This window comes from Notolabrus celidotus, chromosome 14, assembly GCF_009762535.1.
Source record: "Notolabrus celidotus isolate fNotCel1 chromosome 14, fNotCel1.pri, whole genome shotgun sequence".
NCBI classification, from domain to species: domain Eukaryota; kingdom Metazoa; phylum Chordata; class Actinopteri; order Labriformes; family Labridae; genus Notolabrus; species Notolabrus celidotus.
This window is the reverse complement of record NC_048285.1, coordinates 33,468,029-33,481,577: the sequence shown is the minus strand read 5'-3', so window position 1 is coordinate 33,481,577 and position 13,549 is coordinate 33,468,029. Positions and strand designations below refer to the sequence as shown.

The window sequence follows — 13,549 nt, the reverse complement described above, 5'->3', positions numbered from 1 at the left end:
GAGCTATGTGCCATAAAAAAAAATGTCCAGATACTTTTAAGAGTGCATATTTAAACGAGGCATCAGCCCTGAAGTCTGAAGCCAGAAGTGACTGTATTTGCACGAGAGGACAAAGTGGTTCAGGACTGAGCAAACTCCTGGTTACAAAACACAGCATCACTTCTGCAGGGATACTCACACTCTAAAAAAGAAAACTTAAAGTTGTTGGCCTACCTATATTTTTTCAGCTAACTAAACAAAAAAAGGTTGAGTTGTGTTGTAAACTAATATACCTATGTATTCCAACTACCTTTTTCAAGTTTCTTGGCCAAAGTTGGTCTCACTTAATAATTTGAGTCAGCAAGCCTCAAAACTGTGCATTTGAGGCCAGGACAAGTTCTAGAAAACTAGAGAACAAGAACTGGGGGTCTCCAATGCATATCTGCAGGGGTTCCATCACAACCGTCAACCACACTGTGTCCATGTGCTGCCGCCATCTCTTCGAGATTTTTTACTCTCAAGGTGAGTATTTTTCTCAATACGGTACTAAAAGTCGGGGTTCACGCGTGTAGATTATACTTTATTATATATACTTTATTTTTTATTATATATTTACTGGCCTTTTAACATTGGTATCCGGAGAAGTATCCCTCTCACGGCTAAAGAGAGTTCTTTCAATGCATAAATCATGTATGGGAAGGACTCGTTTAAATATTCCAGTAACTTAAATAAACAAATGGGTGCACAGCCTACTATGAGTGGGCCCTGGGGAGCACACAGACACACTTAGCTCACTAGCTACCTGTGGTTGTGTTGGCTGTGTACTCGTTGTGTAAGGTAAGTTAGCCTGTTAGCAACTCAAAACGTTATCAAAATATAACACTGGCCCGGACTAGAGTTGTTCAGATTCCAATACCCGGTATCAGATAGCCTCCCATACTACCGAAAATGTCCGTCTGTTTACCAGTAAGCTACGTTAGCTTCGTTAGCTCTGTCGGCTCCGTTAGTGTGGCTACAGTCGAACTGGAGCTCATTTATTAAACACAATGAGCAGTGCTACACATGAGCGATGTACCGCGCACGTATGTCTTGGATGTTAAAGTTTAGTGTTACTTTAGAGACTCGTTTTTACAATCGGGAGTCATGTAAACATGACATAGGCCTACTACTCGTCTTGTTCCGGGCGGTTGTCATGGAAACATGACGCTCTGTCAGTGATGCGATTTGGACCACAGTGATAGGTGAAGGATATGAAAAATGAAACCATATCTATCTAATCAGTTTATACCACCAGTATGACAACACATGCTATACATACTATGAGACAGCACCAACAGAGAAACAATCTAAATATTAAATTAAACAATAAATTTGTGGACTGACAAGTTTGTGTATGGAGGGTCTTTTATGCTGCACATATTTTGAGTGTATATTTTGTTATTTATTTGTTTATTTTATCAAGTAACTGGACTTTTATCTCTTGTTGCAGTTGTCGTATGAGGTGCAAATTTTGTGATTTTGCCTGCACAAACCAAGAGGGTCTCTTCAAGCACTATCGTCTGAGGCACGGAGGAGGAGCTAATTGGCCCTGTGTTTACAGCGACTGTGTGTGCACTTTCCGGACCCACGGGGCACTGAAAACACATCTTACAAGATCACATTGCAGGACAAGGAGAAGGGAGGAGACGTGCACTTTTTTTTGTGAGTCTTGTGAATTCAGAGAAAACTCAGGATGGCAATTCAAAACAAGTTTCCACAGCAAGATACTGTAAACCTTACCAAAGATGTTCATTTACATGGAACCCACTAGGCAAAAGGCATGATCATTTCTGCTGGGCAATGCAGTGGACTGCCTGAGTTTTACAAACTTCTGAACATTGTCATCAACTTTGAGAAAGTGTTTTTTGTAACCGCAAAGCTCTCCTCCTGGTTTATGGAACACTACAGGTCTTACGAAGTTATTGACACTAGCTGTGTGGATGTCGAAATCCTGGATCCTGAGGACTTGAATCCTGAGGACCTACCAGCCCCTAACTGTATACCAAGTTGCTGGAAAGTTGATGGTAACCCCAAGGGCGTGTCTACTGCATTGAATGTAATGGTATGTACTATAGATGTGTATGATCCAATAATTATTGTTTGACCATGCTTGTGTATAAAATGTTTTTCTTTCTTTCTTTCTTTCTTCACAGGCTTTGTTGCTACGTGTAAACATCAACCCCAAACTCATTAGGAAAGTTCAGCTGACTAAACGCCCTGAATCTGTGGAGCAACTACATGATGAACTACGGGAAAAACTTGAACTAGAAGGGGATTTCTCTTTACAATATGAGGATCCAGACTTTGAGAATGCACTATGCAACTTAATTGACATTGTAGAGTTGCCTGCAGAAAAGGCAGTCTTGCACATTGTTTGGAATAGTGATGATAAATCACCAAGTCAAGCATCCATCTCTTCTCTTGATACAGCCAGTATCAGTTCGCCTAGCTCTTCCCACAGCACATCCTCCATTGTTCAGACCATTTTGCGAAGTGCTTCAGAGTGGCCGTCTCCTTTTCCAGTTCCTTCATTTGCATATGATGTAGAGTTAAAGCTGCGTAAGGGAAATGAGACATTTCAAAAAACTGGAAAAGGTCTGAGTCTAACAAGAGACGCAAAAATGGAAATTCTAGACAAGCTGGCACAAGAAATGTTTGCTCTCAAAGCTTACCCTGATAAAAGTCAAATTGAATCAGTTGCTTCTGAACTTATCTGCAAACATCCATGCCTCACGGAGCCTGGTAGTGGAACAGGATATGATGGCTGGACAACAAGCATCAAGTACAAGCTTGGGAATTACCGAGCAAAGCTCCGGCAGGCTGGTTGTCATGAGGTCAGTGTAAACAGGAGAAGAGGGCGGTCTGAAGATCCTGATAAAGGTGGCTTTTCTTTGAAAAAACCAAAGCGAGGCGAAGTCAATCATTTGCCTGATCATCCAGAAAACTTTGATGATGACACTCTAGAAGATGAAAGATGTGTTCTGGTGGATGAAACCAAAAAGAAGCAGAAAGACATGGAACTTATCAGTCAGAAGATGGAACTCACATTTTCCCTCCGGAGAAAGGAGATTATTGAGGTGCAGCCCATGGTCATGGAAATCCAGGAGAGATGGCCTGCGCTGTTCCTTGAGGAACAGGTTAGTAAATGTGTGTGTGAAAAAGTTGCTAACTATATGATATCACAAAACTATTGTTTATACAATGAGTAATTTAGTGGGTAACACCATGGGCATCCTTGCCAATAAAAGCACTGACTACTTAACATTTAAGAGAAAATCTATGTAAACTGGGTTGGTTGCATTTATGAGTGTTTTTTTTGTGTGTGTGTGTGTGTTTTTCTTTTTTGTTTGTTTCTTTCATGCTCCACAGATTTGCAGAGAGTTCTACCGTGTAACTACCAAGGACCTGTTGGGGAGCTTTAGAGCAGCCATAGACACCTATTGTCCTCGGCTACTCAAACTGTATCGTGCCAGGAAAGCGGCCTTCGGACAAGACATGGAGAGCCTCTTGGATGTTCTTGATGAACAGGTGAATTCATGTAATAACATAATTTATTTTTGATTATGGTTTTGAGCCTGTTTTGAAAAGTGGAGAGTGGCTTCGGCCCACGGTGAGAGCTGGTTCCAAATGAGAGGGGAGGGGGTTAGAGTTAGGCTTGAACCCAATTATTGATTACACTTCGGTGGTTGAGGTTTCTTTAGCTAATTTAATGAAAGCTTAACAGATTGATGTTGAATCATTTTATTAACATGTCATTGTTCTATGTAGTTGTAACAGAACCTGAACCTTTTTATTATTATTTTTTTATTATTATTATAAGACATGTTAAACTAGTGACAAATAAATCTTAGCTGCAATGTTTCTAACCAAATGTCCTATGTCTTTCCTGTGACCAATTTCCAGACATCTGACATCACAATGCATCGAAGTAGAGCATGTCTAGAAGGTCTACCTCTTTTTCTCCGTGACACTTCAGAGAAGCTTTTCCTGAAATGCCTGGTGAGTACAGAATGTTTGTTTTTGGTCAAAGTGCACATTATGTATAACTTTAGAAAATCGAAAAGATGAAATATCCACACCCTGGATTGTAGCTCCCAAAAAACTGTATTCATCAACAACCTTCCATATATTTTAGCCATTAAGCTGAGTTACATGGCCCAGTAGCACCATCTGCTGTCGTAACAAAGCATTTAACAAGCGCTCTTCCTGCTCTGAGCAATTCTCACCTGAATGGTAGTTGTGCTACTGACCATCATCTGAACAATAGCAGAAATCAAACTGTACTCGATTAACAGTGTTATGGTAGCAATGTCCCTTACATATCTAGAAATGCGGAAATAAAGTAGTACTCTAAGTGAATGAAGGTCACAGTCTGTTGATGAATAAAGGGCTAGCCCAGTCGCTTCTCTTGTTGCTAACCCTCCTCTCCTCCATGTGCATTTGTGTTCAACAAAGCCAGCCAGAAAGTAATCCCTGGAGGGTTGGATAACGTTAAATATTATTGATGTGTTACGATGTGTGTATTGGTGTAGTCCTATCCATCACAAGATATTACGGATTACTCGTTTGTGTTGCGGTGCCGCAGAGACGAGAGCTGGGACACCGGGTCAGAGGCTCTGATCTTACAAGGTTGGTTTTCAGCCAAGAGACGCTAGGTGGAAGGCAGAAAGCCTCCTTCTTTTTCATTTTTACCATCAAACAGCTTTGGACAAATTAGATAATGACTTGTAGCTTGTTACAGAGAGATTGGAGGCTCTCTGCCTTACACACCACTGTTGAAAACCAAACCTGCGAACACAGCCTCGGACCCGGTGTCACAGCTCTCGTCTCGGGGAAAAAAAAAACAACTCTCGTTTCAGTGGTGGTGGATTCTGTGACACAAACATGCCCCGTAATCTCTTGTTTATGACAGATCAGACTAAACAAATACACGCATCATAACATGCATTTGATAATCCATCGATCGACCAATTGATTATAAAAAGGCTTTATTGAAAACAAAAGTAAATGACAGGAAGGAGGCTTTGGGAAACAGCAGAGAAATGAGCCACAATTATTCTGCATCCTTCTAAACACACCTTGGGTGTATTATTTTTGAAAAAAATATAGCTTTTAATAAACATTATCCATATCCAACCTTTAAGGTAAAAATGAAACAAAGTTTAGGCAAAAATCATAGTTCTTCTCTAACACTTGTAGTCTCACAACTACAGCACATCTACAAAGGAATAGCAATCAGGATCACAGGCAAAAAACTGTGTAGTACAATAACTGTAAACTACAGGTTTACTCAGGCTGAGACACAAGATTGTCTTCAACTGTAGGCTATGGCTAAAGTTGCTCCAGGGGTTGATTTATATCACTTCCAGCAGGGACAGACTTGTATGCATACATACAGAATAATATCCTTTTACACAAATTTAATTAAATTGTTATCTTACAGTAACAGGGTTTATATTAAATCTGGCCGAATTTCTGCTTTTAACAGGACACCGATCCAAAAGACAGACAAACAAAAGGAGTCCAAATGGGAGTGCTCACCGTGTTCGTGGATGATGGTGCACCAGCCTCGCTTCAAACTGTTAACAGCATTGCTGTGGTGTTGGAGGAGACTATTGTGCTTGAAGACATTCCAGACCTTCCCACTGCCCTAGCTTACCTCTTTGGCCTACTTTATGCATTGAACATAGAGTTCCCAAGAGATCTGAGATATACGTTTGAAGCAGTGCAGCACATCTTTATGGAGCTTACACCCTCTTGTTCACAGCGCGTGCGGAGCCTGAAAACAAAGCTCTTGCTGTAAGAAGCCTGACAACAACAAGGCCTTACAAGCCCATCTTTTTTTTTTATTTTTATTTTTTAGTTATGTTGGCTGGCTTTTGGGCCTGTTTTGCAAGCAAAGGACTCATCCCTTATTTTTCCACAGTTCTACAAAAATGGGCTTTTTATTATTTTTATTTTTTTTTAAGAAAATAACTTTTTTTTTTCACTTGATTAAAAATGTCAACATTAGGGGGGGAAAGCATCATCTGAAGCTAAAACTGCCATGTATAAGTAATGTCCACCGTCTAGTGTTGCTAAGCTCAGGATTGTTATTAGAGTGCTTTGTGGTTTGGACTGTTTTAACATGTTTCTTCAAACCAGGATGTTTTTAGGATCAGTCTGGATCTTTTTGTTTGTGCGCAGTGTATTTGCACCTGTATTGGTAAATAGAGAATTCATTCTCCTGCATATTTGCACTACTTATAATGGTGTTACTAAAGCTCAGGATTGTTATTACAGTGCTTTTGAATTGTGGTGTAGTTTGGACTCTTAACATGTCCACACCAGTCAACATATTTTTGTTTGTGTGCAGTGTACTTGCACTTGAATTGGTAAATAGAGAGTTCATTCTCCTGCATATTTGCACTATTTATAATGGTGTTACAAAGCTCAGGATTGTTATTACAGTGCTTTTAAACTGTTGTAGTTTGGACTGTTTTAACATGTTTCTTCAAACCAGGATGTTTTTAGGATCAGTCTATCAGTCTGCATCTTTTTGTTTGTGTGCAGTGTACTTGCACCTGTATTGGTAGATACAAAGCTCAGGATTGTTATTACAGTGCTTTTGAACCGTGGTGTAGTTTGGACTCTTTTAAAGGGATAGTTCACCCAAAATTCAAATTGCACTCATTATTTACTCACCCTCATGTCGACTAAGGGCTGGGAAGCCACGGATAACTCTGAAACTTCTCCCAGCTCTTAGTCGACATGAGGGTGAGTAGATAATGAGTGCAATTTGAATTTTGGGTGAACTATCCCTTTAACATGTCCACACCAGTCTGCATCTTTTTTTTTGTGTGCAGTCAACAGTATTTGCACTATAGAGTATTCATCCTCCTGCATATCTGCTGGAATATTGTATGTAATGTTTAAATAAACATGTTTTATTGAACTAGTATTATTTGTATCTGTATCATATATAGGCATAATAGAAAAGTTTTAGTTGCTCATGTTTGACAGCAAGTACAACTCAAAATGTTGAGTTTTGATGCATTTGAAAGGTAACTTATCTGAAACAAAAATAATTAGTTGAGACTGCTGAATTTTAAGTGTTTAAAAAATCTAAATTTGAAGTTATCTCAAAGTTAATTTATGAGTTATCTCAACAAAAGATAATTTGTTATCTCAACAAAAGATCATTTGTTATCTCAACAAAAGATCATTTGTTATCTCAACAAAAGATCATTTGTTGTCTTAAATTTATGTAGTTTTCTTCAAAACTTGAGAGTTTTAGTTGGACTCAAAACGCAAAAATCTATTGCAGCCAGTTACCTAGAATTTTTGAGTTTTCATAGCTCTTTATTTTTTACGGTGCATGCATTCTCTGTTTTAAAACATGAGCTGCAAAATGAACCTCTTGCACCTCTGTACAGACAAGATGAGTCTTTAATAACATTATTAGCAGCAATAAGACCTCTGTAAAGAGGACCCTGTCCAAGTGTGTCTAAATAATCTTGCTATGATCTGCTAGAGTCTGCGGTTGAGGTAGTGTTGTTGGTGTTCAGCTTCAGCGTCTGCTCCATCCATTTTCAGATATCCATTCTATTGATTTGGACGACTCTACATCAATGCAGCCTTCAGGGCTTCACTGAAAATAACCTGCTGTTGCTCGCATGTTGCACATGGCGTGCAGGACAGGTCACACGCACCTGTCATGACAAATTTGAAACGAGGGTGCACCCTTGTAGAACTTTTAATGTTAGTCCTGCCTCCTGGGATTCATCTCCCTCCCTTTGTCTGACATGGACGACTTCATGCTCAGAGGGACATGAGTGAAGAAGTCACTTTTAAAGTTTTCAGGAGCTCTGCGCCATAAAAAAAAAAAAAAAGTTCAGATACTTTCAGGAGTGCATATTTGAAAGAGGCATCAGCCCTGAAGTCTGAAGCCAGAAGTGACTGTGTTTGCACGAGAGGACAGAGTGGTTCAGGACTGAGCAAACTCACAGTTACTGTGACAGGAATCTGGACACGGATGGGGTTTGTGGGAAACAGGTTTTAAAACAAGTATAGAGACTGGGAAGTAAAGGACTCACAGGATCAGGCCGTATTAAAGCAGACTTGAGGGTATAGACTGAGACCATAAACTCATTAAGGACATGTTTACTCAGGTAATAAATCAAACTGAGAAGGAGGCTCATTTACTCCTTGATTCTTTACAATCAAACATCTTTGCAGCCGTCTTGTACCTGGAGGACCTGCAGGGTCAGGGATCATCCATACCGGCATACTTAATTGGAACCAGAGGCTAAAACCACTTCTTCTATACAGTCTACGGTCCAAACCAACAGAGGGATTAACCCTCCTGCTGCCTCCTTTCTGTCTCTGCCTCAGTCCGAGTTTATCTCCCTCAGCCTCAAACCGTTATTACCTCTCCCTCTCTCTCTCTCTCCGCCTCTCTCTGTCTCTCTCCCAATTATCCACTAGCTGCCACTGAGGATCTTGATTCTTCACAAGAGAAATTACCCTTGTTGCCAAGTTTCCTACTAAATGTCACCTGGCATTTTCAGTGCTCGCCTGTCATTACAGACACGTGCTCACACCCCCAGAGGAGCCATTTTTAATAAAACCAACAGGCTTCTGTGGTAACTCTGGGATTTAACAGTGTTTGCTGCAGAATCAGAGGCCACGGACACAACCTGGACTTCTCTGCAACATTTCTACAACACGACTCTTTCAGTTCAAATATATAGAACAAAGACAGACTGTGCTGGATCCAAATCTACTATATTATCAGGACTACAGAGGCAAGCAGATCTTGGCCGGTCTCTAATGATCCAGAATCTGCAAAGGGGTGTGGTGCAGATCCATTACTGGCTCAAACCTTCAATATAAACACATATTATTTTAGCTCATAGATGCAAAAACAGGACATATTTGTTATTAAGATGGTTTGTTTGAACATCTGTTGTCCTTTTCGACCTGAGTATAATCCAGATTACATGTATTACCTAAACAACATGAACCAATCTGACATGTTTGCAGCCTGACAGATGAAACCCTCCGTTAGCTCATACCTTCCTAACCCCCAATTTACACAGGATGTGCCGCGTTGCATTAAGGCAGCACAGCGTGTTTGCTCCATCCGACGGCGTGCACCCTGCAACACAGGACGCGTGTTTGGAGCGTAGCGCCAGCTCAGAGCAGCCAGGATCAGCAGGGTCCAGTATAGAGAGAAATACATACAAACAAAAGGTCACAGAGCCTTTCTGTGGTTGAATCATGTGGAGAGTATTCCATTACACTGTGCTTTAATCATCACTGAGTATGCTGCAGAAATATAAAGTTTTGTTTCTGCAAGTTTAGTTTAATATGAATAATTCTGCTCTCCTTTGTTGTCCTGTTACCTTCTGACTCAGTGATCATCTTAAAGTCCTGTTACCTTCTGACACAGTGATCATCTTAAAGTCCTGTTACCTTCTGACACAGTGATCATCTTAAAGTCCTGTTACCTTCTGACACAGTGATCATTTTACAGTCCTGTTATCTTCTGACTCAGTGATCATCTTAAAGTCCTGTTACCTTCTGACTCAGTGATCACCTTAAAGTCCTGTTACCTTCTGACACAGTGATCATCTTAAAGTCCTGTTACCTTCTGACACAGTGATCATCTTAAAGTCCTGTTACCTTCTGACTCAGTGATCATCTTAAAGTCCTGTTACCTTCTGACACAGGGATCATCTTAAAGTCCTGTTACCTTCTGACACAGTGATCCTCTTAAAGTCCTGTTACCTTCTGACACAGTGATCATCTTAAAGTCCTGTTACCTTCTGACACAGTGATCCTCTTAAAGTCCTGTTACCTTCTGACACAGGGATCATCTTAAAGTCCTGTTACCTTCTGACACAGTGATCCTCTTAAAGTCCTGTTACCTTCTGACAGTGATCCTCTTAAAGTCCTGTTACCTTCTGACACAGTGATCATCTTAAAGTCCTGTTACCTTCTGACAGTGATCATCTTAAAGTCCTGTTACCTTCTGACTCAGTGATCATCTTAAAGTCCTGTTACCTTCTGACACAGTGATCATCTTAAAGTCCTGTTACCTTCTGACTCAGTGATCATCTTAAAGTCCTGTTACCTTCTGACACAGTGATCACCTTAAAGTCCTGTTACCTTCTGACTCAGTGATCCTCTTAAAGTCCTGTTGTAGTCGACCTGGATCACTGACATGTGGCTGTTTGTAGCTTACATCCATAATGATGAGTATTCCTGATCTAAACGATCTTTAAACAGTCAGGAGTCTGTATATGGTGTTTTATTTTGAAGTTGGCGGATGTTGCATGCGATCCCTGTGTCTGACTTCCTGTCCAGGTTGTTCCTATCTGTGCAGATTGACACGTGCTGGTCGCGGGCTCTGTCGAAAATAGCCTCGAAGCGTATCTCTGGCAGAGCGGCGTGGGGGCACGCTCCCGAGAAGGACCTGAGATGCGCCCTGTGTACACATGAGCATTGACTGTAATGGGAACGCTGCGATGCTGCACATCCTGTGTAAATATGGGGTTAGTCTGCATGGTTGTGACCAGCAATGTTGAGCGTAGTTTGGGTTTGAGGACACAAACTAGGACTGGAAAGTGGACCCGTGTTTGAAGCACTTATAAGGTTGATATACAGGAAAGATGGCTGCCTTAAACTGGACAGGGTAAAGTACACACAGATTCATCTATGTTCATGACACCGTCATGCTCTCCTGTCTTTTTAAAGTTAAATCCTCAGACCCTTTCTGCTCATCTTTGTCTCAGTAAACTCAAATCCAAAGCGACAGCGACGCCTCCGATCCATTTTAGACAGAGATAAATGAGTAAAGTTGACTTTCTGCCCCGAAGTTAAAATAACATTGTCAGACAAGCCGACGGTTGCCCTGCAGCCTCAAAAACCCAGCCTGCCTGAGCCGGAGTCACTTGTGTTTAATTTTGCCAGCGTCCCGCAGGAACACATCCTGATGCAATCAAGTCCAAGTGCAGAAGACTGATGACGGGTTTCATGGCTGTGGGGTTTTTCGAGGGCTCGTACATTTTCAGAACTCAGGGAGAGCCGGGAGAGCCGCTGAAGGATGTTAGGATGATTAATGCAGCTCTCAGAGACTCTCTATTTGACATCACAATCCACTGTTGTATTAAAGAAGCAGGGCAGAGACCCGGGAAAGACTGGGGCAGATTTAAGTCTGGACAACTGGACTCGAGGAGGGGTAATCTTTGGATCAGTCTAAATACTGACAGACTCACAGATCGACATGCTGTGGAATATATACGTCTTTAATGATGAGGTTGTAATGGAACCTGGATGAGGATTACTTTTCAATCTGGATCCTGAATGATGAAGACAAAGATTTCTGGGGATGAATCTGCAGGAGGGAGCAGAACTTATACCCCAAGTGAATATAAAAGGTGACATATTTAACTCTCTATTTCATTGGAGGACATCCACAGTTTGACAGAGTATCCCTGCAGAAGTGAGGCTATGTTTTGTAATGCTTGTTAACATTGTTTGGTCAAAAGGCGATGCTGTTGCTGATAACTGTAGCTGCATCTCCATCCATCTCATATGCATGGGACTTCCACCAGATCCATGTCCGGTCCGTCTCAGATCTGCTGCGGTCCGGCTCCGTGCTCTCTCATCCATCAACACCCACCGGTTGAGTTTTCAGAACACAGCATGGAGCAGGACCACCGGACAGCTGGAGTCATGTGACCGAGGTTTTCCCCACGGTAATCACTGAATCAAGGATTCTCCTCCTCCTCCTCCTCTCCTCATCCATGTTGTCTTTCTGGTCCTCTGAAAACCTCTGACCTGTTGACTCCAGGCCTGGCTCCGCTCATCATGACTTTGGTTTGTTGTTGTAGTTAGGTGAAATACGATCTGGTGATAACACAGAGTGTTTTATTCTGAAAATTAACCGGATGACTTCCTGTCCCACTCCATCTGCTCTGGCATTGATGCATTGTGCTCCGGCATCCAGGAACAATAGAAGTCTTGTGTATCTGATCCGGAGGACTCTGACCTGCCGGATCAGAGACTCAGCCGAAACACAACGGAGCAGATCCAGTGGAAGTTAACACATTGACTTGAAAAGAAACCCATCAGATCCGGAGCTGTGATGGATCGGAGACGGACTGGACATGGATCTGGTGGAATTTGGCTGCAAGTCATTTTGTTCTGGACATGGGCCTGATGCTGCAGAGGCCAAAAAAAGAGTTGGGGCATGCAAACATCCTCACTGTCCTTTGTCTTGAAATGATTCTCCCTCTTCAACTTGTCCTGTTACGAGTTGCTCTTCAAGTTTGCACAGGTTGCATGACCTAAACATCATCCACTGTGTTCACACATCTGTTTACCGTGGCTTTTCCTTTATCAGGATGTGTTCCTGTCAGCAGGTATGCATGCAGCACACCTGGGACATTTTGGGAAGTTATTAGGGGTTTAGTGAGTGAGTGTGTGAAAACAGCTTCAGGTGGACTTAGCTGCTCGAGTGGAGGTGGTGTTTTGAAATATAACAGCTACAGAGTCAGTTTGGGTTCAGCTCATGCAAGTTAATGTGCAGTTATGAGTGTGTCCGGCGACATAGCTCTGTGTGTGTGTGTGTGTGTGTGTGTGTGTGTGTGTGTGTGTGTGTGTGTGTGTGTTTAGCTGTTTGCTGTGTATCAGAGCTGACATTAACAGACAGGCCTCCTGCTCCGAGATGAATGAGAGGGCAGATTGTGTTGAAGCTGATGAAGTGGCCTGATGCTCATTAGACGGCTGCTGATAGGCTGATGGATGCTTCGCAGTTTTAAGGCGGCACTCCCAAAATGATGAATGGGGCTCTGTTTTTAAGGCAGCACCTCTCCCTCTCTCCCTCTCTCTCTCTCTCTCTGTCGCTCGTTCTTGCTTCCTCTCCTCCAGAGCAAACAAGAGCCTTCAGTGTTTATTGAACCGTTTGATTTATAAAGAACATCTCATTAAAATAAACTAGCACTGTGTCTGTGATTAATGTTATGTTCCTCAATAACAAAGTACAAGAGCAGGAACACAGGCAGACAGAGACAGGCTATTGATTGGTTGATGCTAATTTGGGAAAATAACTTCAGCCAACAGTTTGCAAAGTAAAGTTTTGGTGATTTGATGAAACACAACTGCTCAATAAGCCAAATACAAACTCTGGGACTCAGCAATTGCACACTTGGGAACGGACAGAGTCCTCTTGTCTAGTGACAAAAAGTATTGAAGATGGTGTAGCCTCTTCTGAGTTACACAAAGACCCAACATCAAGTCCGGATCAGATCCAGTCCCATCTCACAGACAGGAGAGATCCACCATGAGCAGAGCACTTTGCAGCATCTAGCAAGTTACAGCGGCAAGGACAAACTTCCTTTAACAGGCAGAAACCTCCAGCAGGACCAGACTCATGTTAGACACACATCTGCTGAGACCGTGTTGGAGAGAGGGATAGAGGGAGATGAAGAGGAACCTACGAGACAAGGGAGCTCAGGGACTCCAGAAAGGTCTAAGAAAAGAG

The 13,549-nt window shown here is 41.9% G+C and overlaps 1 protein-coding gene across 2 annotated transcripts; it reads left to right on the top strand.

Moving 5' to 3' along the window:
- The first annotated feature begins 382 nt into the window (after positions 1–382).
- On the top strand, positions 383–6,952 carry LOC117825987. 2 transcript variants are annotated; one of them, XM_034702008.1, is made up of 7 exons: positions 383–501; positions 1,469–1,680; positions 1,927–2,080; positions 2,172–3,155; positions 3,388–3,546; positions 3,922–4,017; positions 5,507–6,952. In XM_034702008.1, the coding sequence occupies exons 3-7, from the start codon at positions 2,078–2,080 to the stop codon at positions 5,819–5,821; spliced, it is 1,557 nt and encodes a 518-aa protein (XP_034557899.1). In that variant the 5' UTR covers positions 383–501; positions 1,469–1,680; positions 1,927–2,077; the 3' UTR covers positions 5,822–6,952. The 2 variants fall into 2 exon arrangements, with proteins under 2 accessions (XP_034557899.1, XP_034557898.1); XM_034702007.1 differs by lacking the exons at positions 383–501; positions 1,469–1,680 and having other exon boundaries at positions 1,798–2,080.
- The last annotated feature ends 6,597 nt before the right edge of the window (positions 6,953–13,549 follow it).

Coding starts and splice junctions, on each gene's coding strand:
- LOC117825987 (XM_034702007.1), top strand. CDS start 1,799: ATGATCATTTCTGCTGGGCAATGCAGTGGACTGCCTGAGTTTTACAAA. Junction 2,081..2,171: donor CTACTGCATTGAATGTAATG/GTATGTACTATA, acceptor CTTTCTTCACAG/GCTTTGTTGCTACGTGTAAA. Junction 4,018..5,506: donor AGCTTTTCCTGAAATGCCTG/GTGAGTACAGAA, acceptor TGCTTTTAACAG/GACACCGATCCAAAAGACAG.